The sequence below is a fragment of the Thermobia domestica genome, chromosome 5 (genome assembly GCF_964235325.1).
Source record: "Thermobia domestica chromosome 5, izTheDome1.hap1.1, whole genome shotgun sequence".
Classification (NCBI taxonomy): Eukaryota; Metazoa; Arthropoda; class Insecta; order Zygentoma; family Lepismatidae; genus Thermobia; species Thermobia domestica.
Window position 1 is genome coordinate 16484570 of NC_137458.1, and position 27977 is coordinate 16512546.

Sequence of the window (27977 nt, forward strand, 5' to 3'; positions counted from 1 at the left end):
TTGAAAGTCTTTTGTCTAGAACTAGAGATTTTTTGGATAAGAGAGCGAGGTTCGTCTCTGCTGATTCATACATACTGTTTCAAACTAGTAATAACTATGATTACTATTTAAAAAATAGTAATCAACTTTTTAAAATTAGTAATTAACTTTTTAACTCAAAAGTGTAGTTAGAAATTGAATCAGTTAATGTAAAAATGGCTTCAGTCAAACAAAATAAGAAAAGTTTTGAAAAAAATAAGAAAAACATTGCAGTTTTGAAATGATAAAATCAAAATAAACCATTTTTCTTCCGTGTAGATAAAAATTACGTTAATCGAATGTTGTATAGCAGAACCATTTTTATGCTCATTGCCATGATAAATGGTTTCCGCTGTGGACTGAAGCGCTTCTTGCATGTTAATTATAGACAAACCCTGTATGAAGGTAATTTTATTTAGTTATTATTTTTTTGCTCTTTTTTAAGACAAAACTATGTTAAGACGTTTTTTGCCAGTTCCAGACGTTGCAGGTCTACCAATCGAATGGGACGGAATCAATAGCTATTGCCTCTAAAATATAAAACAAATATAATTCTCCATGGAGAAAGGGCTTCGGTCACTGACTCAAGCCTATGCTGCCTAGAATAATAGAAGTTGATATCTGTCTATAAAACGTTAGACCAATGAAACTGAAGCTCTTTATGCATAGAAACATAGGTGTACCCAATAGGAACAAAAATTCGATATTAAATCAATTTCGCCATTTTGGTGACTGAAACCCTTTTTGCATGAACTAATTCATTTTTCATATGCAACCATAGATGTAACGCTTAATGCTTGAACTTCATATGGAACAAAAATCCGATATTAACTCAATTTCGCCATTTTGGTGACTGAAACCCTTTTTGCATGAACTAATTCATTTTTCATATGCAACCATAGATGTAACGCTTAATGCTTGAACTTCATACGGAACAAAAATCCGATATTAACTCAATTTCGCCATTTTGGTGACTGAAACTCTTTTTCCATGAACGAATTCAATATGATCCTAACTTCACACTTTTCTACGATTGTATTGATAATGATAAGATACTTAGTAAGTAAGAAATGCTTCAGTTTAATCCAGAAGCTATTGTTGAGGAGCAGAAGAAACAAAAATAATAAGTCAAGAAAAAAATTGTCACACAATATAGTTCTATACATTTAAAAACTTGTTAAGATGAAGACATATTAAAGAAAATAATAAAAACCAATTCAGAAGATAACAATAACGTGTCTCTTTCACTGCACTAAACAAATTCGTCACTGACGAATGAAGATTTATTATTATCAACAAATATTCTAAATAATAAGGATAATCATCACCTGTCCTTATTGGCAGGTTACTTGCCGCAGCTGAGAAGCTTCTCGGTCTTCTGCTAACCTCTTCGTCTTCACGTATGATCTTTCTGCTTTTTATCGTTCATTAATTGTAGCCTCCTTCTCCTTCCTCTTTTCCCTGCCACCATACCCTCTAACACGTCCCTCATGATACAATTTCTTCTTAGGCAATGTCCCAACCAGCTTCTGTTCCTCTTCCTAATAATATCTAAAAGTGTTCTTTTCTCCTCCACCATTTGTAACACTCTCTCATTCGTTCTCCGCTCGACTCAACTAACTCTTTCCATTCTTCTCCACACTCACATTTCGAAAGCTTCTATTCTTTTTTCATCACTTTTGCGTAATGTCCATGTTTCCTCCCCGTTCAGTACAACACTCCACACGAAGCATTTTATAAGACTTTTTCAAAACTCTTTATTCAAAATCCCACAAAACAGACTTTTCTTCCTCTTAAAGGCTTCTTTCATAATTCCTATCCTTGCTTTTATTTCACGTTCGCACTTCATGTCCATTACTAAGAATACTACCCAAGTATCGAAAACTATTCACGGATAAAACTCAATTCAAGGGTACACATCTGTTATCGTGATTTTCATCAGAAGATTTGCTTCTTTTCTGGAGATCGTTCCACCTGACCAATTAGTCATACTTGATTTTTCCACGCGAGAGGCTACGTGACTCTCCCCCCTCAGTTGCCATAGTTGTTATCAGCTCCAACCCCTAGGCGGTAAGACTTACACGATCTCATTTCAAGGGTACACATTTTAATCAGTTGTCAACTAGTTTACTTGCCAGTCAACATGGACACCTTTAAAAGCTTTACAGGGCCATGTAGAACTATCGCCACTTATGGACTGAAACATTTTTTTTTGCAATGGCATCTGATTCAAGCTTTGAAGTTCTGTGGTACATGTGGAGACAATAGTAATATTTGTAAAAATGGGAATGGTAAGCTATTTTAGATCTCTTAACATATATGAGTATTTATGGAAAAAATGAAATGAAATGAAATGAAATCTTTGAGTTTTACGTTCCACGGTTATGCCTGCTAGGCTAAAGGATACGCTGATGATGAGAAATGAATGAAATGGTGGAATGAAGAAAGTGGGAGGAAACTGGAGAACCCCACCCCACACGGGGTTTGTCCACCACAAAGTTCATTTGGAGGGGGTTGCGATCGAACCCAGGACCTAAAGCACCGAAGGTGAACACTATCACTGAGCCATCGCGGCCCTTTGAATATTTATGGAAGTTTGTCAATGCGAAGAAATATGAATTATACAGTATATTTTCCTTAACGTCTTAAATAATGAAGAGTTCGATTTTCATGTAGAATATTACAAATTTTATTTTATCATCAAACGCAAATACAACAGAGGGCGTATCATGTGCACAAAATGAGTTGTTGGAGGAATCGACCAACAAACTAGAAGAGCTTTTATGGTGTTGGTGTAAGCAAGAAATGCCGCAACTTTAGAAAACGTTATATCAAATCATGTCTTACCCGTCACAATTATAAAAACAGATTGCTGGAGAGGATATAGCAGATATATCTGCTTTAGGATACCAGCATGATACAGTAAATCACAACTGTGCCGGTGCTGTGCCATCAGTTGTAGCTCAGAAAAAACTATAATACTCATTAAATAAATGCATTAAATTAATTTTGTTGATTCGAATGACAATACAACACATCCATCAATGATTGAAGTTTATTGAGCGAGAGTAAAACGAGACATTCGACGATCCATAGGAAGGATGAATATCAGAAGAACTGAGTCATATTTAACAGAATGGCGCAGTAGATTCCACACCACTGAAGAACTTTTTCAGATTTTTTTACGTGCCATGCAGTACTTCTATCCACAGTAAAGTTATGAACTAAATGAAACAAAATAATGATAAGGAATTTAACAACCCCTCCCCCCAAAAGAAGACGACGATAAAAAGAATATTAATTGTTTTACCATTACCATATACAGACAAGAAGATATAAGATGTTTTCGCAACTCTTAAACACGCCAATGGAAAAACTGTTGCTAGTTTGGTAGAAACAATTTATTCATTAGTCCTAAGCTTGAGTAAAGTGTGAAGGGAAGTTACAATAAGAAGATAACTGGGTTCTGAATTTGTATTTCCTATGCGCATACATCTTCCCATTCTACATATTTCTACTTGAAGGAAAACAATAATTATATACAATCCACCACAATCCAAGGATAACGAAGATATTGCTATTTTATCTGGGTAGTGTTCATTTGACACTTCCAGCGGCCATTTTCCAAAATGGCGGAAGATGATCGGGTGGGATTGCAGGGAGCTTTTAGTATGTTGCTTAGAACATCATTTCCAATATCTATATCAATTTTTAGCTTGTTACTAATTTGCTCCTTACTTTTTATTAATTTGACTGCACTGTAATGGCACATTGTAATTCATTGCAATATACTGTAATGCTACTGCAAATATATATAAGGCAGAATTTTGTAAATATTTATTTTATAAGGTGTATCAAAATGAAAATTTTGTATCAGCTGTGAAAAATAATTGCAGTTATTTCATTAAATAAGTCTAGAACGATGTGTGACTTTCTCTCGTAATGATTTTAATCATGATAAGACGAAGGCAACAAGTTTTATACCTACTGCTGCTTGGTAGTTTATTTCCTGTTGATTGATTTGTTCTTACTTGTTTTGCTAATTTTTTGAAAGAATAATGTTTTTCAGAAGTAACACAATTTCCTAGTCTTTTTCAAATACCTGATATTAAAGAAAAGGTCAACTTGTAAAAGGAAATATAGTTTGTATGAAGCATGAACAAATATATCGTTTGATTTTTTTTTTTCACGGATGCAGTAGTACTTTTCCATTAAAATTACTCGGAATATGAGTAATTTTTTCTATGAGTTGGCTTTCATTACTGATATTTAGTCCGTATACTCTGAAAAAGTTCCAGTAGACGTGATACGTGAACAATACAGAAGCATCTAATTAACAAATTTTACAATACTACTTTCGATTTTTTTAAATGCACGCACTAATATACCTATTTCTAAAACAATTATGTTATCTCTTTAAATTCTTTAAAGAATTAATATCTGTTAATTATCCAAAAGAGATGGGGAAAATCGATAGAACTCATTAAGCAAAACAAAATGAAATGAAATCTTTAAGTTTTACGTCTCACGATTATACCGGCTACGCTAAAGGAGACGCTAATGGTGAGAAATGAATGAAATGGTGGAATGAAGAAAGTAGGAGGAAACGAGGAAACCCGAGAAAATCTACAAACACAGTGTTTGTCCACAGAAAAGCTCATTTGGCGCAAGCTGAGGTTGAACCAAGAACCCCATGTACTACAGGTGAACGCTGTACCACTGAGCCACCACGGCCCCTAAGAACAAAATGACTTCAGGGTAAATCCCTTCATTTGTAGTTTTTATTAAAAAAAATTACAAAAGCGAATTTTTACGATAATAAAAAATATAATTCATGGCCAACAATAACAGACTCAATAACACGGCACTTATATTAGAATGAAACTGATTCTAAAACACATCGGTCAAGTTTTTCGTTATTACCTCTTCAATTTTAAAGAGATTAAATAGGAATTTTGCCAAAATTCAGAATTGTATTTCTAATAATGTGTCCCCTTGAATTGGGATCGTATAAGTCTTACCGCCGTGGGCAAGTGCTGATAACAACTGTAACAAACACGTGAAAGTGGTCGCTTCAAGTATGACGAACTCACCAGAGGGTGCTGTGGGCATTCACGTGAAACGATCTCCAGGGAAGAAGCAAATCTTCTGATGAAAATCACGATAACAGATGTGTACCCTTGAATTGAGTTTTATCCCTATTCACTTGTTCTATTTTCTCCCCTCCCACTTTTATAATGAATATATAAAAACAAACATAATTGTCGTTCTACTCAATGTAATTTGTAATGTCATTCTTCCATTGTGTCTACATATTGTTTAGTGCAATAAATACCTAAGATTTTACATTTCTTTTCACCAATTCGAAAGGGACTTAAGTCCCCTCCAAAAGTTTTTGACGACACCACTGACTAATTGTTATTTGAATAACATAATCTTATTTGATGAAGTATTCTATGTAAGATAATTGCAAAAGTTGCATCCAGGGATGTAGTGGGGCGTATACGGGAGTATACGGTGTATACCCACCTAAATTTTTTATAGCCCAGCGTATACTCACCTTAAATTTACGAAAGAATGAGCGTATATTTTGATGCGTATATGCCAAAAGTCTTGTGTATACGCTATACTTTTGAAAACGATCGAGAGTATACTTACCAAAAATTCTAGCATTACATCACTGGTTGCATCTAAAATAAAAGGGAAAATGTTATACCAGTATGCGAAACTGTTTTTAGTTATTTTTTATCTATTTACTAGGTTTGCCAATCCGAATTTCGAGCAGAATCTATATGAGCATCGAATTCATGACGTTGTGACCCATGAAACCGTGAAGAAGGAAGAGTCTGTGTTAGAGTACATTCATATAATCGGAGCAGGAATGCTACACAATGAGAAAACGCCTGCTGTTCAAACAACTGCTCGGTCTCCTATGCTTATACATGTTAATATCTCGAACTGTGCTTCCGATGGGTTTAGCATGATTTCTCCCACGGACACAATGAGATTGTTAAACAACAGGTGAGTAGCAGGTGGATTTTCTTAAATTATTCATATTTATTTCAATCATCATGGGTAATTACAAGCCTGAATGAATTGTCTTGACACAAAAGTAGGATCCAGTAACAAACTTTTGTTTTTTGTGGCGATAAGCCTTCTAGTTGATTTAAATATAAAGATAGTTAGTTGTCGGTTATAAGAAATTAGCCATAATTATCCGCTTCGCTGTGTTAAAATAAGAAAAATTAGTAATATGTCCCGCCAGTCAATAATTTTTTACTATTATTGAAGTGCTCTCTGTTATCGGCCATTTCCAATCATTTTTATATATTTTCCCCCGCCCTCCCCTAAATTGCGGGACTGAATTTGGATTTAAACGGCATCGAAAGTGTTACTGTTCATCTCAGCGACCCCGAAAACTATGGGTTCGGCATTAATATCGGTCATTTCCGATTATTTTTATATATCTTCCCTCTCCTTCCTCCCTTAAGTTGCACTGTCAAAGTGAAATGATCAAAAACCTCCCAGGGTCGAATCTCATCTATGTTGAAAATTTGATCAAGATCGGTCGGGTGGTTCACGAGTTATTAAGTCACAAACCTAGTCACTTTCATTTTTGTCTTTCAGTCATATAGAGAAGAATTGAGATACATTTAAATACGGCATACTATATATGTTATTGTTATTGATCAATCCTATTGTTATGCATCAATAATCATCTTTTACAGTAAATTTGCAATTGTATTGTTAAAAAATCTAATGTAAAATGTTTTACCCTGAGTTTAGTTTTTTTGGTTAAAACAATGAATGAACTACTTGAAATTCACGTATTTCTTTCTCATTTTTATTATTCTTGTCAAATGGATTCTGTGTAATTCATAACAAAAAATAAATATTTTGTAGTTAAATTAATAAATCGCTCTGAAATTTTTATATTTATTCTTGTGTTTGTTACAGAGTGAACAACAGTCTGGGAATCGGAGTGTCAGCCGTGTCACTGACTGGTGAAGGCCGAGCATCGGAAGAGAGTTCGTTTGCTCCTTTGAAGGATCTTCATATCCCTTACAATCTGTTTGGTATGATCGACATCTGTGATACAGCGAAAGAGATTGAGATTGAAGAGCGAGTGTTGGTTTATTACAAGTACGACAACCGTCACATTAATTGTGTTAAGATATTCAACAGCGTGTATCGCGTTAAATATTTCGGTTTCAGGTAAGTTTCGGTTATCATTTTCTTTCTTCATTTTTAAGTTACAATAGAATTATTCGATATTCATATTTCGACATCGTTGAAAATCGTAATTTTTTTGATGATTAGAAAGTTTTCAAATCTAAAAAAAAAGTATTTCGATATATCGAACGATGACCCGATACGCAGATGAAATTATTGGAGATTATCAGTGCGGATTTAGACGAAATCGATCAACTATCGACCAAATATTTACCATTCGCCAAATACTTGAAAAGAAGTGGGAATACAATACCCCGGTACATCAACTATTTATTGATTTTAGAAAGGCTTACGACTCGGTTAGGAGAGAAACATTATACAACGTTCTTACAGAACTTGGAATACCGAGAAAGCTAATTAGATTAATTAAGATATGTTTAAGTGAATCCCAAAGTAAAGTCCGGGTAGGAAAATTTTTGTCCACGAGCTTCCACGTCGAAAATGGCCTGAAACAAGGAGATGCGTTGTCGCCATTATTATTTAACTTTGTGCTGGAATACACCATGAGGAAAATCAAAGATAGCAACCAGGGCCTAGAGTTGAACGGCATTCACCAGGTTATGGCATATGCTGATGATGTAAATTTAATAGGGGATGATAGGAGAACAGTAGAAATAAATGCAGAGATCTTATTAAACGCTTACAGGGACATGGGTTTAGAAGTAAATGCAGAGAAAACTAAATACATGGAAGTGCGTCGGGACCGTAATACGGCAAATTGCGGAGGCGTTAAAATATTAAATAATGCTTTTGGTAAAGTGGATACTTTCAAATATTTAGGATCAATATTAACAGATGAAAATCATATTCACGAATAAATTAAATGTCGACTAAAAGCAGGGAATTCGTGTTACTATTCGGTTCAAAATCTCTTGTCGTCGCGAATTCTGTCGAGGAATTTGAAGCTTAAAATATATAAAACCATAATCATGACTGTTGTTCTGTATGATTGTGAAACATGGTCGCTTACTCTGAGGGAAGAACATAGACTGAAAGTATTTGAGAACAGGATCCTGAGAAGAATATTCGGACCCAAGAGGAACGAGAATGGGGAATGGCGGAAGCTTCATAACGAGGAACTACATAGTTTATACGGTTTACCCAACATTGTTAGGGTCGTCAAGTCTAGGAGGCTTAGGTGGGCAGGTCATGTAGCTAGAATGGAAGCAAGTAGAAACGCTTTCAAAGTCTTGACTGGTAGACCCATAGGAAAACGACCATTAGGAAGACCTAGGCGCAGATGGGAGGACAATATTAAGATGGATCTCGCAGAGATAGGAATACAAAGTAAAAACTGGATGCAATTAGCTAAGGATAGAAGTCAGTGGAGAGCTTTTGTGAACGCGGCACTGAACCTCCGGGTTCCATAGGCCATAGAGTTAGTTAGTTATGATTTTTCGATATCAGTAGTTCGATATATCGTGCAGTTAAATTTACAGAAAGGAAAAGACGTAATTATCGCACACCCGATGGAAGAGTGTTACAACTCAAAAATTGGAAATTTTAAGCTATCATCGCTCAAAAGAGAATAGAGAGAGAGAGAAGCGAGCTCTATCTGGTGGTATTTTCGCATAAACGTAACTAAACAAATAAACCCCTAGACGGCAGAAATACCAGTATTCCAGGGAGCGATTTTGATAAAATAACAAACTAATGTGTATTTTTGACTTGTAACAGTCTTCCACTGGGTGTGCGATATATTTCTCGATTGTTAACTCGTCTTTTAACACTGGTATTCTAACAGTGGTGTAGGTATTAAGCCTTTTTAGAGGGGGAACAATCAGTTTTCAGGGGGTTCAGTACGTATTAAAAGCAAACCACAGTCGTCTTCTTTCACCAAAAGCAAACCAAAACTCACCAAACCATACACATATAATTATTGCACATATACACACATTATTATTATTATTATTATTATTATTATTATTATTATTATTATTATTATTATTATTATTATTATTATTATTATTATTATTATTATTATTATTATTATTATTATTATTATTATTATTATTATTATTATTATTATTACTGTATTATTATTATGTTCATACCTTTTATGAGTACCTTACTGAAATATGGGTTTTGACAGTATGTGAAGTTAGAATCACCGCTTGTACGCAATATGCCAATAAACTATTCATAAAGAAACAAAAAATGTGTATGATAGTTGGAAGTCCATTTGTTTGACTTAACGTTTTTGTTGGTGTGTGTGTGTGTATATATAGTGTTTTATGACATCCAACTATATATATTTTGTTATAAATTTTATACATACAGGGTGGACCGTTTATATTGATATACTCTTGTAAAATAATGGGTACATAACGCTGAAATTTCATACCGTGTAGACATGGCCCCCCAGTTTCTTCTGACTGCAACTGTACGAGGTATTTAACATGGCTTTGCAGAGTGCACAACTATAAGTACACTATCAGAATGCATTCATAAAACACTATAATTGAATCCCAGTTCTATGCAATAAACGGAAATTACGTTTTCTGTATAATAATAATAATAATAATAATAATAATAATAATAATAATAATAATAATAATAATAATAATAATAATAATAATAATAATAAAGTTTCTCATACATTTTTCAACTGAGAACTACTTTTATTAGTCAGAATTTTCTGTGGACCACAAATACGCAAATTTATCATTTTTAAAAATCTTTAGAGCATATGTTAACAGCAGTATACTTCTATTTTTGAAGTTGTGGTTAAAACCTAAATTCTCTGTAATTTTTTTAGTATTGGTATTTATATTAAGAAATGCATATTAGTTTCTTTTAACAATTAAATGCTATCGAAATATTTTATAAGTTGGTAATAAATTTAATAAAATATCGATCCTGTCATAGGCAGTAAAAGATACTTTCTTACGTAATTTCGAAACACTGTTTGAGATACGTAAAGAATGTGTAAATATTACTTTTTGGCATTTTGGGCCAATTTTCAATCGAAGAAGATAATAAAAACAGACCTTGAGGACTACTGTGGTCCGCGGATAACAGTTTGAGAAGCACGGCTGTTGATTGTTTTATCTAAGAGCAAGAGTTGTTCCTTAGCAATAAATAAATAAATAAATAAATAAAATTTAAAAAAAAAAACAAATAAATTGATACTGAAAGCTAAAACAAATAAAAGCAAGTGATCGATAACAGTTTTATTTCAATCTCTGTTTCTTACTATATCATGGATTTCTCGTTTGCAGATTACTTCAATTTAATTTATTCAACTCAACTGGGAAACCTGGAAAACCCGACAGCATAACTCTGTACGATGGCGACATTTACAACATAACAAGCACTGTGTTGGCGGAGATCTTCGTGGGTGCTGGCAATGAGAAAAGGCTCTTCCGGACAACCAAACCAAGTCTAAGCGTGAAACTCTTCGCAACAGGCGCAAGCAATGTGCATGGATTTGTGGCAGAAGTTGTTACACTACCAATATCAGCAATTGGATTTAGTAAGTATGAAAAATGATTCTAATTATTATTTTTTTCCTAATTCTTCTGATCTTAAATCTTCGTATTCAGTCGTTACTGTTATTTAACCAGCAACTTCAACTTAACCCTAGAAATCCCAAAGGCGACTCGTTGATCCCATAAGGCACTTTTTGTTAAAAAAAAAATCCAACAACACCTTATCAGGCAGTTGTTCTTTTATTAGTTATTTGTTAGCTACAGTTTCTTAAACAATTTGTCATAGTGATGCAAAAAAATCAGTTCATAAGTAGCTTAGAAAATAGTCTAGAGGGTCCACGGAGTCCCCTTTCACTTCGGACTACCTGGAACCATTTTATTTAAACATCATAACAAATTTAATCTAAGTACCAAACTATTATCTGGCCAAAATATCAAACATAATTGTATCGCCCATGTCTCTGAATTTAATAAACTGTATATATATCTGACCACATTGCCCAACCAGACAATAGTTTTATACCAGCAGTTCTCAACGGTTGTGTCGCGACACATTGGTGTGTCACGCAGTCCCCTAGGGTATGTCGCGAAATTTTAGAATTTAAAAATCATGAAGAATTTAATTATAATTAGTAGAGCAACCCAAAAGCATAAAAAGCATAATAGCAATTTACACATATGGTTGGTACCTTAAACATGGTTGTAGTTGTCTAAGGGTCCAGAAGAAACTAATTTTAAAAGCATAATAAAGCATAAATTTAGAAAATAAAGCATAAAGCATAATTTAAAATATATAGCACAATTCTTGGAAAATTCTGTTTAACTGCAGGTTTAACATACTGTATTAATATTTTTTGAAACCAATATTTACAACACAAAGTCATTGAGAATATAACAATGCAACAATGAAAAGCTTATTTTTATTTCTGTAAACTTTTCGGTGTAATCGTTTGATGTGGAGAAAAGGAAAAGAGGAAAAGAAGAAAACTTTCTGCCAACACTGAATAGTGCACAAGAACTCCACACTGTATTGTTACGTGTACCGGTACCTCTTGAACTTGAGCACTTTGGTGGCATCTTTTACTGTCCCTATCTGTATATATGCACCTCTAAGGCACACAAGTGATAAAGAAACTGGTTCGAGTAAAGCGAATCTCTTTACAATGTATTAAATAGAAAGTTCATTAAATATGAAAGAAATTGGTTGCATAAAATATTAATAAATAGATCAGGATATTTAGAATTTTTAATAAATAGTAAATATTATACTTTATACAGGATTAATGTAAAACAATGATTGAAATTAACAATAAAGCATAATTTGGAAAAATAAAGCATAATTAAACAAAAATAAAGCATAATGTGGGTTGCTCTAATAATTAGTTAAAATCAACTTTGAGACAAACTGTACCAGTCAACGCCTTCAGCTGCAGCAATAATGCTCAATACTATATGGAGGCATTACTTTATAAAGGCTTATAGGGTTACACCATTATTATTATTATTATTATTATTATTATTATTATTATTATTATTATTATTATTATTATTATTATTATTATTATTATTATTATTATTATTATTATTATCTACCGAAATTGTATTATGATTATTGTCTGTACAGAAGTCAAAACTTAGTTCTAGTTGAGAAACAACTTAAGTTCTATGCTACTATCATTTAAGTGTCAAGTAGCAATCAAATAACATGATTTTTTAAAAATATATATTTAAAGTATTTCTTTGTATGTAGGTTGATGCTGTTCTGAATTATTTCTGTATTATTATTTCAGACCGTTCTAATTTGTTCGGTATTATTTCAGACCGCGATGTCCAGCATAACATCTCGTATTCCATCTTCTCTAACAACAGGAAAGGAGCAATAAACTACGCCAGTGCGGGAGAAATTAATCCTATAGTAACCATGGAATGGAATCAATTTTCTGATAACTGTGCCAAGTTGTATGGAAACTTCACTACTTGCCCTTCGGCAATCATGCTTGATGTACAGAACACGCAAAACATTTATTTTAGGGTATGGATGGAATCTTCTTACTTGAAATTTTATAATAGTTTGATAGTTAAAAAAAAAAAAAAAAAAAAAAAAAAAAGAATCTACACGTTAATATGTTTTATCTTTTGATGATAGTTTAGTTAAACAGAAATGAAAATTTAAGCATTAGTGATAATTTTAGGCTATATCATTAACAGTTAGGCTATCTCATTAACCGTTAGACTATATCTCATTAATTGTTAGGCTACATCTCAATCGTTAGGCTATATCTCATTAATCGTTAGGCTATATCTCATTAACCGTTAGGCCATATCTCATTAATCGTTAGGCTATATCTCATTAACCGTTAGGCCATATCTCAATCGTTAGGCTATATCTCATTAACCCTTAGGCTATATTTAATTAATCGTTAGGCTATATCTCATTAACCGTACCATGTTCCGTCGTTTTAGTGCTTTCATTATGATAACCTTAATGAGAATATATTTCAGTATCAGTTTCGCCTTGATAAGTGGCGTAGTTCTGGTACCGCATCAATTTTTAGGTGTTCAAAGAAATGAATTTTTCTCCATTTTCTCGAAAACTACGCATGAAGTTTTACGCGTTATCATTTTGTTCAGCTCAGTAATGCCTATTGATTTGTATATGTCTTATCTTTGGACATGGTTAAACACGAACAATATTGTAGAATTTCTACATTAGTATTGATTTTCTAAAAATTAAGCGTCACATTACCAATAGAAGGAAGGTACTTTGTACTCTTCGTTTCTTTAAAATTGTAAAAAAAAAATATATATATATATATATTATTACTTAACATATTTAGCTCAAGCATATACTTTATGATGGTGCAAAATTGAACGTTAGTGTGTCTAATAAATTTGCTATTTTAAGTTGGTGGCCATTGGTAGGAGATGTTACTGACATTTACAAGTGTCACTTCCAGATGGCAGTATAATAAATAGTTGAATCTCACTTTTTTTGAATTTGATGTTAATCCGTGTACTGTTCACTTCAGTCCCTGTAGATTTTTTGTGAGAATTTCTAATTTTTTCTTTTGCATAATATATTTAGTCTTAACAGGTGAGTACAAAATGACTGACCTTGGTAGTCCGCGTTACAATAAATACCTAGATAGTGTGAAGGTTAATAAGTAGAATAAACAATAATTGTATCAAGTTATTAATACAATTGATTTTAAATTTTATCTTTATATCATATGCTAAGAATCAACTTTTCTTTACAGAACAACTTGGTTCGCAGAAACCAAGGAGGCCTTTACATTCGTGCCGATTCCCGGGGCTCAGCAACCTCTCTGAAAGGTTATATCAACAACAACTTGTTCACAGACAACGCTAATAGGGTTACACTGCACTGCGAAGGTCGACAAAGTAGTCCTTATCAAGAAGTCACCATTTACAACAATTACTTCACCAGAAGCTATGTTCCTTACGACAACGTTATTAACTTAAAACAGGTACGTTGTGAGTTAGTGTAGATACTAGTACTAGCGTAAGTCAAAACAGGAAACTACCAAGTAGGTTCTAAAGTATCACTTTATGTGACTAGAAGCGCCCCCCACAGAACATTTCTATTTGACTTTAGTTCTAGTTGTAAAGGATAGATCTACTGTTGGGGCGATCGGTTCGTTAGTAAAGAAGGTTATTAGAGGCTTTGAAAATAAAAATTTTGTTCAGGCAATATTTTGTAATTTTAGCAAAGCTTTTGATTGTGTTAAACACACAATTCTCCTTTAAAAAAAAAAAAAAAAAAAAATTAGCGCTCTACGGTATCAAGGGTTAGATTATTCAAGTCTTACTTAGAAAACCGTAAGCAAATTGATTTTGTAAATAACAATAAATCTCGTATTGCATCCGTTAAGTACGGAGTACCCCAAGGTTCAGTACATGGACCACTTTTATTTTTACTAATGATAAATGATCTACCTTACTTTTTATCTGCTTACTCTATACTATATGCTGATGGTATCACCTTCCTAAATACTACTACCGATCTAAGTGCACTTAATGCTATAATTGAAGTATTTTAATTGTTCAATAGAAATGTAAGGTATTTCCTAATCTCGTGTTGAGCTAGTACGTAATCTATGCATATTGTTATTGTCATTTGTAATATCATTTCATCATTAATTTAGTTATAGATTATTATTCATTTATGCGTATGAACAGGATTGGATTAACCAATCTGGAGGCGCGGGGCTAGGAAAAAACATGTGGCCCCTGCTGACTTCACCCAATACATTTCTGTGAAAGTACAGTAGGAAAGGTAAGGGAATATGTTTCGTATTTTTGGTCATATTTTATTTTATGATGATGATTGTGTCTTCATGATTCTTTTTAGATAGGCAATTGAGATTTTGATCAGAGTGGAGGGCCTTGTCCACCTGGAGGCTCGGGGTTATAGCCGTCCTAAACCCCCCTTAATCCGGCCCTGCGTGTGTATCAATATTACATCACATTATCACCTTGTCTTTTGCTATGCATAGCTTAACGACAAATAAAATTCATTATTATTATTATTATTATTATTATTATTATTATTATTATTATTATTATTATTATTATTATTATTATTATTATTATTATTATTATTATTATTTGCATGTAAATAATATGTGAAAATGATACTAATTATTTAATTTCAGGTTGTTTCCAACTTCACGTACAACTACATGCATAACAACTTGGGAAGACAAATTCTGGAAATTTCTGGTTTCGAAAAAGTTCGCCTGCCTATTTACCAAACAACGTCACACAACGGATTTTATAAGTAAGTATTAAGTTTTATTATTTGTGCAATATTAAATAAGAATAATGTATGTACATTGTTCATGCTTCCGTGCTGTTTAAGAACAGCGTTTTTAGTGCACGGCTATTCGGTGAGTTCGCAACGCATTTTTATGGCTCACGCGTACGCTTGGAATACGATGACCATGCATTTAAATGTGGATGGCTAATTACAATGCGTTGTGAACGCGAAAGCAATAAAAACTCACAGAATACGTTGGCTTGAGCGTATTTGGTGCGTTTCGGAACAATAGACAGCCTGCTGTTTCGGAATCGGTAAAAGATGTCTAAAGGAAGGAAAAGAAGGAAAGACGGGTTGCGAGGCAAGGGGATTTTAGCAAGAAACAGCTGCTTGGAAGATGTTTTGTGCAGAATATCGGAAGGTTGTGGCAGTAAGGACTGGAAACTCTGACTGACTTACAGTATGATTTATAACTCTGGCGAAAGTAAAATTATCGAGTAGCCATTTAGGTCACTTTCGCTGCGGGGGGTAACGCATCAGAAACGTATCCTGGAGTAGCCATACACTTACTTTAAAAGAAAAAACCATAATAAATGTAAATTATTCGCATGCTTCCATTAAGCATCACATCACGTATTACCTTTCTTATTTGTAAAAGTCAGAGACCATTGGACTCCAGTCACAATAATTGTAGTAAACTCTGACACAATTTTTCCAATTTCTGCACACTTTGCTGAAGAGAAAATGAATTTGATGTCCGAATCTCCAACATGGTTTTAGATTTTTTTTAAAAAAAAGACAAGGAACACCAATGGGAAGATCTCTAATTGGCTTGTGGCTCACGACACAATTAAGCAGATGAGTTATATCTCGCTAGCTGAAAGGATGCCACTACAGTGATGAATTCGGGAGTAAATTTTGATCGAAATTGCAGCCTTATCTTCCAATCAAAGCTAAATTTCGCCGAAACAAAGAGAATATCCATGAAGACATCATGACTGAATTTCGAAACTTAAAATTTTTTGAAGAAATTACAAAATTTAATTTAAGAGTTTCTTTACGGAGATTCCCTGCATCAATGTTCGAATGAAAACAGCACAAAACACATTAAAAATTACGAAATACACTCTTTTTGACTCAAATAACAATACTTAGGACAAAATGTGCAAAATTAATAATAATAAAAATATAATGTTACATGTATTTTTATGAAAACTGCTTTTCCTATAGTGCTATTTTGACAAAATATTAAACTTTTTTAAAGTTAATACTAAAAGATAGCAATACTTTTAAAATATTCTTCCAATTTCTTTTCTAATTACATATAGACATAAATATACAGGTTTTTAAAAAAAATGTGGACCATGATACACTATAATGTAACAGAGGTGCTTATTAGATATAGAAATTAACTAGCGTTCAGCACATAATTAACAACCAACAAATTATGACTAGTATAGTTTAGTTTATGGATATATATACATATATATATTCTGGCCTAGTGGTAACTGTTACATATCACACGAATTTGTAGAGTAAAACATTGCACGTGTGAGATTTATTTCACTGTTTTCACCGAGAGGCTGGCGTACTGAGTGGTCACCCCAGGCTACAACTTAGAAAGGAACACAAAAATGTTTTCTGTAGATTTTTTTATCTATTTCTACAGGGGTGACGCTTCAGAATCTTGAACCAATCTATGCTTAAAGAAAGACATTCATCGAAAGGATCTTCTGCATATATTAATCATATAGTCATAGGAGACCAATGCATTAATATTGTAGTTTAGAATTATCCATTCATGACTGTAAGACATGTATTATGATACCGGTAAGTAATGGGGCAGTGGTAGCTCAGTGGTAGAGCGTTCACCTCTTGTGCATGGGGTCTTTGGTTCGATCCCAGCTCGCGCCAAGTAAGCTTTGTGGTGGTCAAACACCGTGTGCGTGGGTTTTCTCTGTGTTCTCCCATTTCCTCCCACTTTCTTCATTCCACCATTTCATTCATTTCTCATCATCACCATCTCCTTTAGCCTAGCCGGCATAACAGTGGAACGTAAAACTTAAAAATTTCATTTCATTTCAAGATACTGGTAAGTACGTATACCTCAGTGAATAAGCAGCTATCTATCATCAAACACACGACATGGAACGTCAAAGGACAGGTTTAATGTGCTGTAAACGAATTAACCTTCAACTTAAGATATCTAAAGAACATAAATCTGTTAGTACAGGGATACAAATAACCACTCGGGGCGAGTGGTTTATCGGTGCGGACGAGTATTTAACATCATACCGAAGGTAAATAAATGATTTTTATTGTGGGATGTGGGCTAGTAGTTTTTTTCTTCGGCTAGTAAACTTTTGTTGCTTATTTGCATTCCTATGTTAGAGCCTGTCTATCTCAGGTGTGTCCTCGGAAAATATGCCAACTATAATTCGGCCCCACCCCTGCCACCCTCTTACAGAAGAAACCCTCCCTTTGGTTAGGAGAAAGAAGTGAATGATCTGAGCTGTGTTGCCAATTTGTCATTTAGTCGTTTGGTCTTGACGAGTGAAGATCGTAGGCTACTTAGAATGATTAACAAGACAGAGCACAGCCAAGTCCATGAAATAATTTATTGTGGCAACGCTGCTGCATCAAACAATTGAAAGATCTCGGCCGCAGCAACTTGTCCCTCCTCATTCGAGGGAGTGCGAGAAAGCACACATCGACTGCAGCGCCAGAAGAGGCACAGATCAAATAGAAAGGGTCTAGTAGAAAGGTTGACAAATAATAAATAAATCAATAAAAGTAGAAGGAAATCTAGTTTGTGGGACCTTGAATAAAGAGTGGAGAAAAAGACTCATAAAATGCTTTGTGTGGAGTATTGTACTGTATGGGTCAGAAACATGGACATTACGCAGAAACGATGAGAAACGACTGGAAGCTTTCGAAATGTTGGTGTGAAGAAGAATGAAGAGAATTAGGTGGGTCGAGTAGAAAAAAATGAAAAGATGTTAGAAGCGGTGGGGAAGAAAATAACAATTTTAGACGTAATTGAAAAGAGGAAGAAAAACTGGTTGGGACATTGGCTAAGAAGGAATTGTATCATGAAGAACGTGCTAGAGGGTATGGTGGCAGGAAAGAGACGGAGGGGGCGAAGGAGACTACAATTGATGAACGTTTTCAAAAGAGAAAAATCGTACGTGAAGACGAGGAGATTAGCTGAAGACCGTTTGGAAGCTTCACAATAATGGCCGAATAGTTATGATGATGATGACAATAGCTAGCTAATGAGTTCTTCATAGTGTTACAAAAATGTATGTTTTACAATGTGAAGTCATAATTGGATTATATACTTTCATTATGTATCAAATATACATAATTATTGTCTAAAACAATAATTTTTGCAATGTTGTCAAAATGATGATGTTTGTTTCTTTTCCAGAAACCTTGCGGTTGATTACAACACGAAAACAACAATTATCGCAGGAACAGCAGGGCAACATTATGTGGACAACGTGTTCTTCAACCCCGATAATGATTATGAAATGGTGACAGTCAATAGAACTATGTAAGTAATTCTTCTTTCATTGTTAAGTGTCAATATATATATATATAAATTAAGAGTCAACGGATTTTGTCTACCGTAAACTAGAGACAAATTCGTGTTAGACATTGTCGTGCTGCAGGATAAAGTCATGAATGTCAAACAGAGACAGCCGAACACATTGAATGCGTGCAATGAGGCTAATTCTAAACAGCATCGTGTCCAGTGGCGTATTTACGATTTTGTTTCGGGGGAGCTTTGCTAACTTTCGAGGGGTTGCCTGAAAATGTGAAAATTATGCAAGATATTTCATATACTTTACTATAGTAAGTAAGATTTCGGGGGGGCTTAAACCCGGAAGCCCCCTAAATACGCCACTGATCGTGTCTGTGGGTTTTCTCAGGGTACTCTCGTTTCCTCCCACAGCCTCATTCCACCAATTCTTCCATTATCGTTCACTTGCTTTAATCTTCCGTGTCCATTAGCCTAAAGGACATATTCGTGGGACGTTAAACTGAAAGATTTCATTTCATTTCATTTCTGAAACAAACATAGGGAGTTTTGAAAATTCTTTTAAAAATTGTATATATAGGATCTAGTGCACAGCAGAAATTATTTTACTGAAAACTGCTTAATTAAAAAAAAAATGGTTTAGTTGCAGGTCCGAAACCAGCCACAGAAGTTTGGTGGGGGCCATGAATATGTTAGGGGGGCAAAGTCATTAAAAATTCTCTTACAAATATCTAAATTGTGCATTTTGTATTGAGGTCTGGAGGGGTCACGAAAAGTTTAGGGGGGCCTGGCCCCCTAACCCCACTCTGGTTGCGGGTCTGTTTAGTTGTGTTTATTGGTTTTATTGTGAAAAAAATTGAAGACCTGTGAAGAGATACTAGGAATATTTATTTATAATAATATATATATTTATGTAAACTGCCAACATTGTATAAATAAATCAAACATTAGTTAAGTACTGCTTATATTGACTTAGCGCAACGGTTTCTTTCTTCGTATTTAATAAGGATTAATCTAACTTTCCTTAAAAAAAAAAAGTAATTCGTAAATTAATTAACCCCTTGCGTGCCAGTGACAACCACGTAGATGCCATGAAAATATATCCCATTTTAAGGGCCGTATTAATCATGGAGATGCTGAAATTTGTTAGTGGATGGAAGACAAGACTTAGTTCTTCTATTTCTCCTTAGGTGGCAGCACCTTACTGACAGAAAACTCAAGAAAAGAAAGTGTTGTCTCAGTAGATGGCAGGGCCTAAGGGAGCATTCAATTACAACACACATATGTTTGTTTTGTAATGCGCCGCTATTGTATAGCTGAGCGACGCATTACAAACTGTTCCTGAGAATGTTTTAAGGGATACTGGTCCGTACCAGATGATTTAAAACATTCCAAATCTAAAAGAAATTAAATTTTTTCGAATCGTTTTTGGATAAACAAACTGATATAAAAATTTATAGTGAAGAAACATTTGAGGTTGGCAAGATGGCGTATAATGTTCTACACAATGGGGCGTCATGCTCTGCAATTATTTCAATTTAATTTTTCACAACAATTTCAATTTTGGACATAATTTAGTGTATTACAATTTTGATAGTGTTTTACATAATTTTTGTATGTTCTACGCTTCTGCCTTCCTCTTTAATTCACAAACTAGTGTGGAAACAGAATTATTTGAAACAGGCCAATTCGTCCATTTTGGAACGGGCCATCTTCTACAATTATAATCACAACAAAAAGATTTAAAACAATTCTAGTGAAGCAGTCAACTTGGCCTTAGTGCTGTGCCTTTTTAATTATAAAATCTCGCGCGAAAGAGATGAATAGAATAGAATAGAATAGAAGAAACATTTTGTGAGTGAGTTAATATGTATTATAGTAAAATATGTCGTTAAAATATGTGTATCTCGGATCAAACATCAAAGCTATACCAACTGTAGTTCATATATAATATTGTGAGTAAAATTAAAATCTACCGAATAGTAAAATGATTAGTTGTCATAACGCAGAGTAAAGGGATAATTAACTGGATGATGATTCATACATGTATATATTGGTGAGAAGATCTTAGTGTCTTCTTACTAAATCAGCCATCAAAAGAAAATAATGTGATAAATATGATAATAATATGAAAATGAATATTGAAAATAAATATAATGATATGTGATAAATGGATGTTATTTATAATGTGTAAAGTTAGAAAGTGGCTGATATAAGAATTGAATTGATTATTAACTAAACTATATATATATGGGCTTAAGTTTAGAGTTGCCCCTCCAGTTTCAAACTTACAAAAAAACAGTAGAAACATTAAAACGTGCAGTTTTATTATACAGATCCATAGTATAAGTAGTAGTAGGTGTAGTAGTAGCAGTAGGAGTAGGGGTAGTAGTAGTAGGAGGAACGGGTTAGAAGCCCCGCAGGGGTTAGTTGGGTTCTGTTCTCGACATAAAATGGGCATGCTGCTGAGTCATGAAATCTTCCGCGTCTTGCAAATAGTACCAACTTCCACACATCTTTCTTCGTATTAAACATAACTTCACTACCAAATTTACACATCTAAACATCACATACGAACTCCAAATCATAATTTCTTACCTCATTTCTTCTGTAAATTTTCCTAATTTTTATAAAAAACGGAGGGGCAACTCTAAACTTAACCCTATATATGTAATGAACACTTTGCTTTGTTAAATAACATGTATAAATAATTCAATATTTCTTTACTTTGGGCAAGGCAGTGATATCCTGTCACTGTTAGTATTATTCACAGGTTGTCACTGGTTCCTTGCTGTTTCTTATTTACATGAATATTTTCTCATTAATGTCGTTGCTCTCCCTGATTCGCATAGTATTGCCAAGCAAGCGGTTAGCGAGTGAAGGCGGGTTAGAGCCCCACAGGGCACGTCGTTTTCTGTTTTTCGTTCTTAGGAACTGTAACTGTAACTGTGGGAACCGGTCCAGATGAATCGGTTCCTGTCACTGCCTTGCCTAAAGTAAAGACTTGCCCATCATCCGGTAACTATTACAAGGAATTATAGGCTGCTAGTTGACTTTCTGATATAGTATTCTTTACTGTGGGAGTCTCAATCAACACCAGAACCTAAAATATGATAAACTATGAATTGTAATAACCCATCCATGGGCGGCGATTAGGAGGGGCAAGAGGGGGCAGTTGCCCCCCCACTTTTTTGAAGTGACGCCCTAACCTATATAATTTCATTTGGAAATGTATACAGGGTGTCCACACAATTTGGAGAAAAGATCTCTGACTTCTCCCTGACTTTCCATGACGAAAGTTCCGGATTTACCTGACCTCTGAATAACTTAAAAATATAGAAAAAAGAAATGAACTCCAGCCTCCACCCTCCCCATAATTGGCCTTGTTCTCTTCCGCTTCTGTTTCTTTCCTTTTTTCAATTTTCTTTCCAAAGGAATGTAAATTTACAAACATATGCATTAGACCGATATTAATTAGGCCTACATATTACACGAAATGTAAAGTTAAAACGAAAGTGTGCAGTATACAGAGTATTTAAAATATATATAAAAAATACACATTATAATACCAATTACACAGCATTATAATATTGCCTATAGTAATAAACAGTTCATACATGATTTTACTGATTATTAAAAAAAAATAAAAGAAATAACTAACACACACATTATGTAACACATACTTTTGTTGGTGCAGTTGTTAAATGCAACCCATTTAGAAATGTGATTTCATCCTTTCTCGCATAGTTTTCTTCTCATTGATCTGAATATCCTTCTTGTTGTCTCCGCAGTTTAATTTTCTTTTCTTCTTCTTCCAGCTCCTTTAGTTGTTGCTGAATCTTCCGTTTCTCTCTCCTCTTCTCGTCTCCAGCATTTATTTCTCTTTTCTTTTCCAAATACACCTGATATTGTTTCATTGAACTTCTCACTGAATTTATCATACCTCTTGTAATTATTAATCCTGATGATCCACCTATTCTCATCACAGAATCATATATGATCCGTTGAGCCACCAGAGATTCTTCTTGTAAGTTGTCAACAATGAGAATTTTAGTTATTGTGAAACCACTTTCAAAAAATGCGTTTCCGTGAAAGAAGATGAAACACAATTTCATAACTGACCATAAGTCTACGAAGTTCTTCCCATTTCCTAAGACTAAGTAAAAAACTCATCAAGTCCAATACCATCTCTGTTATTGGCTATGAATTCATTCGAGTGTTCTTTAAATTTTTCAGTCTGAGCTTTCACTGTGAGCTGGAGATACTATTTCTTCGCGTTCTTAGAAACTTGTCCAGATATCCTCTTTGCACCATGTAATTCTTCTAAAACAGCGTCTACTCTTTCGAGCAAATATGCCAGGATGCAGTTAGATATGTGTTTTTCGCAGAAAATTAGTTTCAACATCTATATCAGAAAACACTGCCTCCCTCAATATCATCATTGAGAACATTACATTTAGCATCCAGTAACAGTAAAGAAATCAACCCTATTTCATAAATTCAGTAATTGAACAATGGACCAAAATCGATTATTCCCTGACTTTTCCTGACCAATCTGCCATTTCCCTGACTTCACCTGATACATTTTTACTTACCTGACCTTTCTTTGACTTTCACTTATTTTCCAGAATGTGGACACCCTGGTAAAGGTTTTGTATGTATTACTGTTTCATAGAACAAATGGTGCCCTATGATATTTGCCGTTGCGTGAGTACGTATTGGGTATTTGTCTTCCCGTGGAGTTAAGAAAGCTACAGGAATTGCGTTTTAGTTGCAATTCAAAGCAATTAATATTGCAATTGCATATTTCCTTAAATGTCATAGCATATGCTTGCAGTACTTACTGTATTTCATTTTCTAAGAGTAAAAACATTCATTTAATGGCATGTGTGGAATTGAAAGTATAAGTTGTTCATTAATTCCCAGTTTCAATATAACTTCTGCAAAACAAGCGTCATTATTCATTACTATGATTAATATTATCCCTTCTATTTATTTGTTTTGCAAATTTATTAAATAATCTGATCACACAATTTTCCAGACATAATTTTAAGATGTTCATGAACAAGAACTCAAATCTCTTCTTACACCTTCGTTGTTTAAGAGTATAAAGGGCTAGTACCTACCTGTATTGCTCTTACGAATTTACTTTATAAAATAGAAATACGATATACGGCATTTTAAGTGAAAAAGGATAATATCCTATTAGTTATACAACCTTTCATCAAACAGTGTTAGAAACAATCAGGAAATCTAACATTGATATACAATTGTTAAAATCATGTCTTGCCCCCCCACTTTTAACGTCCAACCGCCGCCACTGAACCCATCTACAGAGAAGTGAAAGATGCGGTATAACAATGAGAAAAAGTGGAAAGGCTATTACTCACACACACACACACACAGACACACACAAAGTAGCAGACTATTCTTCTACATGCAACAGGTAGCGCTTTCGGAAGATGCTACTTCCTTCATCAGCCTGTGGTAGACTTCAAAAAGGATAAAAAAAACATGAAGGGTGGTTAAAAATGGTATAATCACCTCGCAATATTGTGATATGAGGTATAACAGTTTTGACGATAAACAATTAACAACTTCGAGACCTATTTCGAGATCGGAAAAGGAAAGCCTTTGTCTTTGATGTCCGGTCAGTGTTGCTAACCTGAAGCAGCATAAAATCCCTTCAGAACATCATAATTTCCCCTTTTCAGTCCAAATCTTCCGTAATGCAAACAATTGTTTTTATTAGTAAGGTGAATGCTTTCCTCATGCGCGCACAATAGCTATGCCCTACATAACGGCCTAGACAGTCCGTTAGTGAAACCGGTATTACAGCACGCACATAGGAAAATGACACCTGGAATGCAAGGGGTTAATGTTTGGTGTACCTATTGTTTCCAAACAGAATTAAGAATCAATCACTCAGTCAACAATACCATATTGTTAAATCAAGTTTCCGGATATTTTATGTTTCAGCAGCATAAAAGTCTTTATTTATCTTTTGATTATCGTGGTAAATTAAGTAAAATAATTGAATGAAAAATGTTAATATCAAATAAATAAAATACAAATTTTACATGTATTTCTCTTTTATTCTGGCTGTGCGGATGTGTTTAAACCAAACAGGGCAGGATTTAATAGGTAAGTTTCATTATATGGCTGTTGTGTGGCTTCAAACTGTGACTTACAACAATACGTCTGCACAGCTAACAGAAGCTTACTGTGTTTTGCTTTGTGTGTTATATGTTCTCTGTATTATTTGAATGTTTAGCTTATGCTAATGTGTTAGTATATTAAAAAAACCTTTAACAGTATCTTTTATGAAATACAAGGAAATTATTATTTTTTTTTTTAGTTTTTTGACTACTGTACTTAGAAATGTTGCTTATTTTAGTTGAATTACGAGATACGAATGTGTTGGATTTTGTGAACTGTACACGGTGGCCACAAAGTCCTGTTGCTCCTGAAAGTAACATAAACCACTAAACGTACGTAAATAATTACACGGAAAGAACTGAATAACATGAACACTAATGTTTTCGAGAAGTTTTATTGATATGAAACATTAAGTGTCCAAAGGATCAGTCTTTCGATCGTCATTCTCATGACAAAGGATAATATGCCGCCAGGTTCTGTCCGACATTTTGAGGATCATTGCAGGTGTAACTTGAGTGAAAGCTCGCTTCACAGCTTCTGTCAGTTCGACAGTGGTATCGTGACGATTTTGTGCATCGATGCCCTTTATGAACCCCTATAGCACATTAACACAGGTGGTAAGGTCTGGGTTTCGTGGTGCAGGCAAATCCAGAGTGCCACGACCAATCCAACGCCTAGGAAGGATTTTTGTAAAGATATTCGCGTTACGGTGAGGGCGTTTTGATATTGTGTCGAACGTCTGAAGGAGTGCTGTACATGCCTCCACTCTCCGATCCATGCCTGCGTCCGATAATTCTTGCACGGAGGTAGGTCGATATGTGCAGACCTAAAGAGCAACAGGACTTTGTGGTCACCTTGTATGTTCTTTGTATGCCTTTGTACGTATGTGTGTACAGACAGCGGCGAAACTATTGTACCCACGATTCCTGTAATTCTAAGGGAAGGAAGGGCCTGATTATGTAGCCGAAGTAGCTTAGTTTTGTTCGTTAATCAGGGAGAGATATAGGAAAGAATCTTACCTTCGTTAAGTGTAAATATTAGAAACTTTCACAAACGAAAAAGCATCTGGCATTTTGCTAATTCCATAATTGAAAGAAAGGTGGACTAACTGTGCGGAAAAATTGATTAAAATTACCAATGTATGTTTGTAAACACATTTTCATTCTTTTGTAGAGTTATTGTGATTGCTGATTGATGATATATATTGACAATGATTCCCAGGTACATGAGTTTGTGGGAATAACGTTGTGTTTCTGGGTTTTCTGAAGTACTCCTGTTTTCTCCAGCATTTTTATTAAACTAATTCTTCATTAATTATCCGCTTCCTTTAGCTTATAGATAATTGTGTGGGACGTTAAATAAAGATTTCATTTGTTTTATGATATGTTAATGAAGAGTTGCTTTCTTTTTTTCTTTTCAACGGACTTAAAAAGTTCGTTACTGAATTCTCTCTCTCTCTCTCTCTCTCTCTCTGTGTGTGTGTGTCTGTTATCTGCGAATTTTCCAATTTTGAGCTCTCCATTCGATGGAGAATCAAAAACTATCTGAAAGAATTGATGGAATTTTTCGCGTCACTCTTACCGTTCCCAAGATATTGGCCAAAAAAGTTCGGCTTTCGAGATATTTAAGGAGCCATATCTCGGGAAATGTAAGTCATAGAGAGATCATATTGGTGTTGATCAATACCTAAGGGGATGGTGAACATTTTGGTACCAAATAGTAACCGGTGGCCACTGGCCAACTGGCCACCGTTCCCCAGATATTGACCCAAAAAGTTCAGATTTCAGGAGATTTAAGGAGCCATATATCGGGACCCGTTAGTCATAGATAGATGATATTTTGCATTTTTTTTTTTTTTTTCAATTTTGAGCATGTGTCTTGGAAGACAACATATCGTAGAACGTTTTGACAGAACTCAAACAAAACATGTGGAAAAAATTTAGTACTCAAGGAAATTATAAATGGATAGATATATTACAAGAATTGTTTAATGAGTATAATAATAAAGTATATAGAACAATTGGTGTTTAACCTCTAGAAGTTAATAAGAAAAAATAATTCTTTTTAAGTTCGTTTTGGCAATGCTCTTGAAGCATTCTCAACTGGTTTTATTTGTTTCTTTGTGCTTGCTTGTTTCAACTTGAAATTCAATTCTCGTGGGATATAATGTATAAGTACGAATTATTAATTAATTTAAAATATGCATTATAGGATCTGTCTGTTTGTTATTCTTATTTATGTCACATTCTTAAAAGACAAATGTTTGTAAAATTAATAAGAACCCAGAAAATGTTTAAATTTGTTCCTTTATTTGTCCACTGTATATAATAACAAAAGAATTAAAATTATATATAAAAAAAGTTTCTAATATGGAAATAATTAATGCTCATACGAAGAAAATTTTATGTTGTATATAGTTATGTAAAATACAGAATATTGTCCTAAATTAACACTAGCACATATCATTAGCAGCGATTCTGTTAAAGATGATCACAAACCTTCTGAAATTGACATTTTTTAACAAAAAAATTCGTCATTTAACAATTTTAATCTACGAGAGCTGTTCGAAAAGTAACCTCCGATTGGTTAAAAATGACACATCAAAGTAAATAAGAATAATTTATTATATACATCTGAATACTATTTCTTTGCTCTATTTTTCAACAAAGTTTCCATAAATATTCAAGCACTTCTCACATCTCTGCACTAGCTTAGAAATTCCATCAGCATAAAAATATCCCGCCTGTGTCTTGAGTCAGCTTGTGACCGCATCGTTCAGCTCCGGTCATATAACACAGTCCTGGAAATTTGT

General features: G+C 34.1%; 1 protein-coding gene across 1 annotated transcript in view; it reads left to right on the forward strand.

Annotated features, from left to right (window-relative positions):
- Positions 1–27977, forward strand: part of bark (C-type lectin domain-containing protein bark beetle) — a 185706-nt gene that overhangs the window by 141678 nt on the left and 16051 nt on the right. Inside the window, exons 17-23 of the mRNA XM_081758239.1 lie at positions 5779–6039; positions 6976–7233; positions 10473–10726; positions 12503–12714; positions 13940–14170; positions 15359–15483; positions 18893–19018. Of these exons, the coding sequence (XP_081614365.1) occupies positions 5779–6039; positions 6976–7233; positions 10473–10726; positions 12503–12714; positions 13940–14170; positions 15359–15483; positions 18893–19018 (1467 nt within the window). The remainder of the gene's footprint in view (positions 1–5778; positions 6040–6975; positions 7234–10472; positions 10727–12502; positions 12715–13939; positions 14171–15358; positions 15484–18892; positions 19019–27977) is intronic.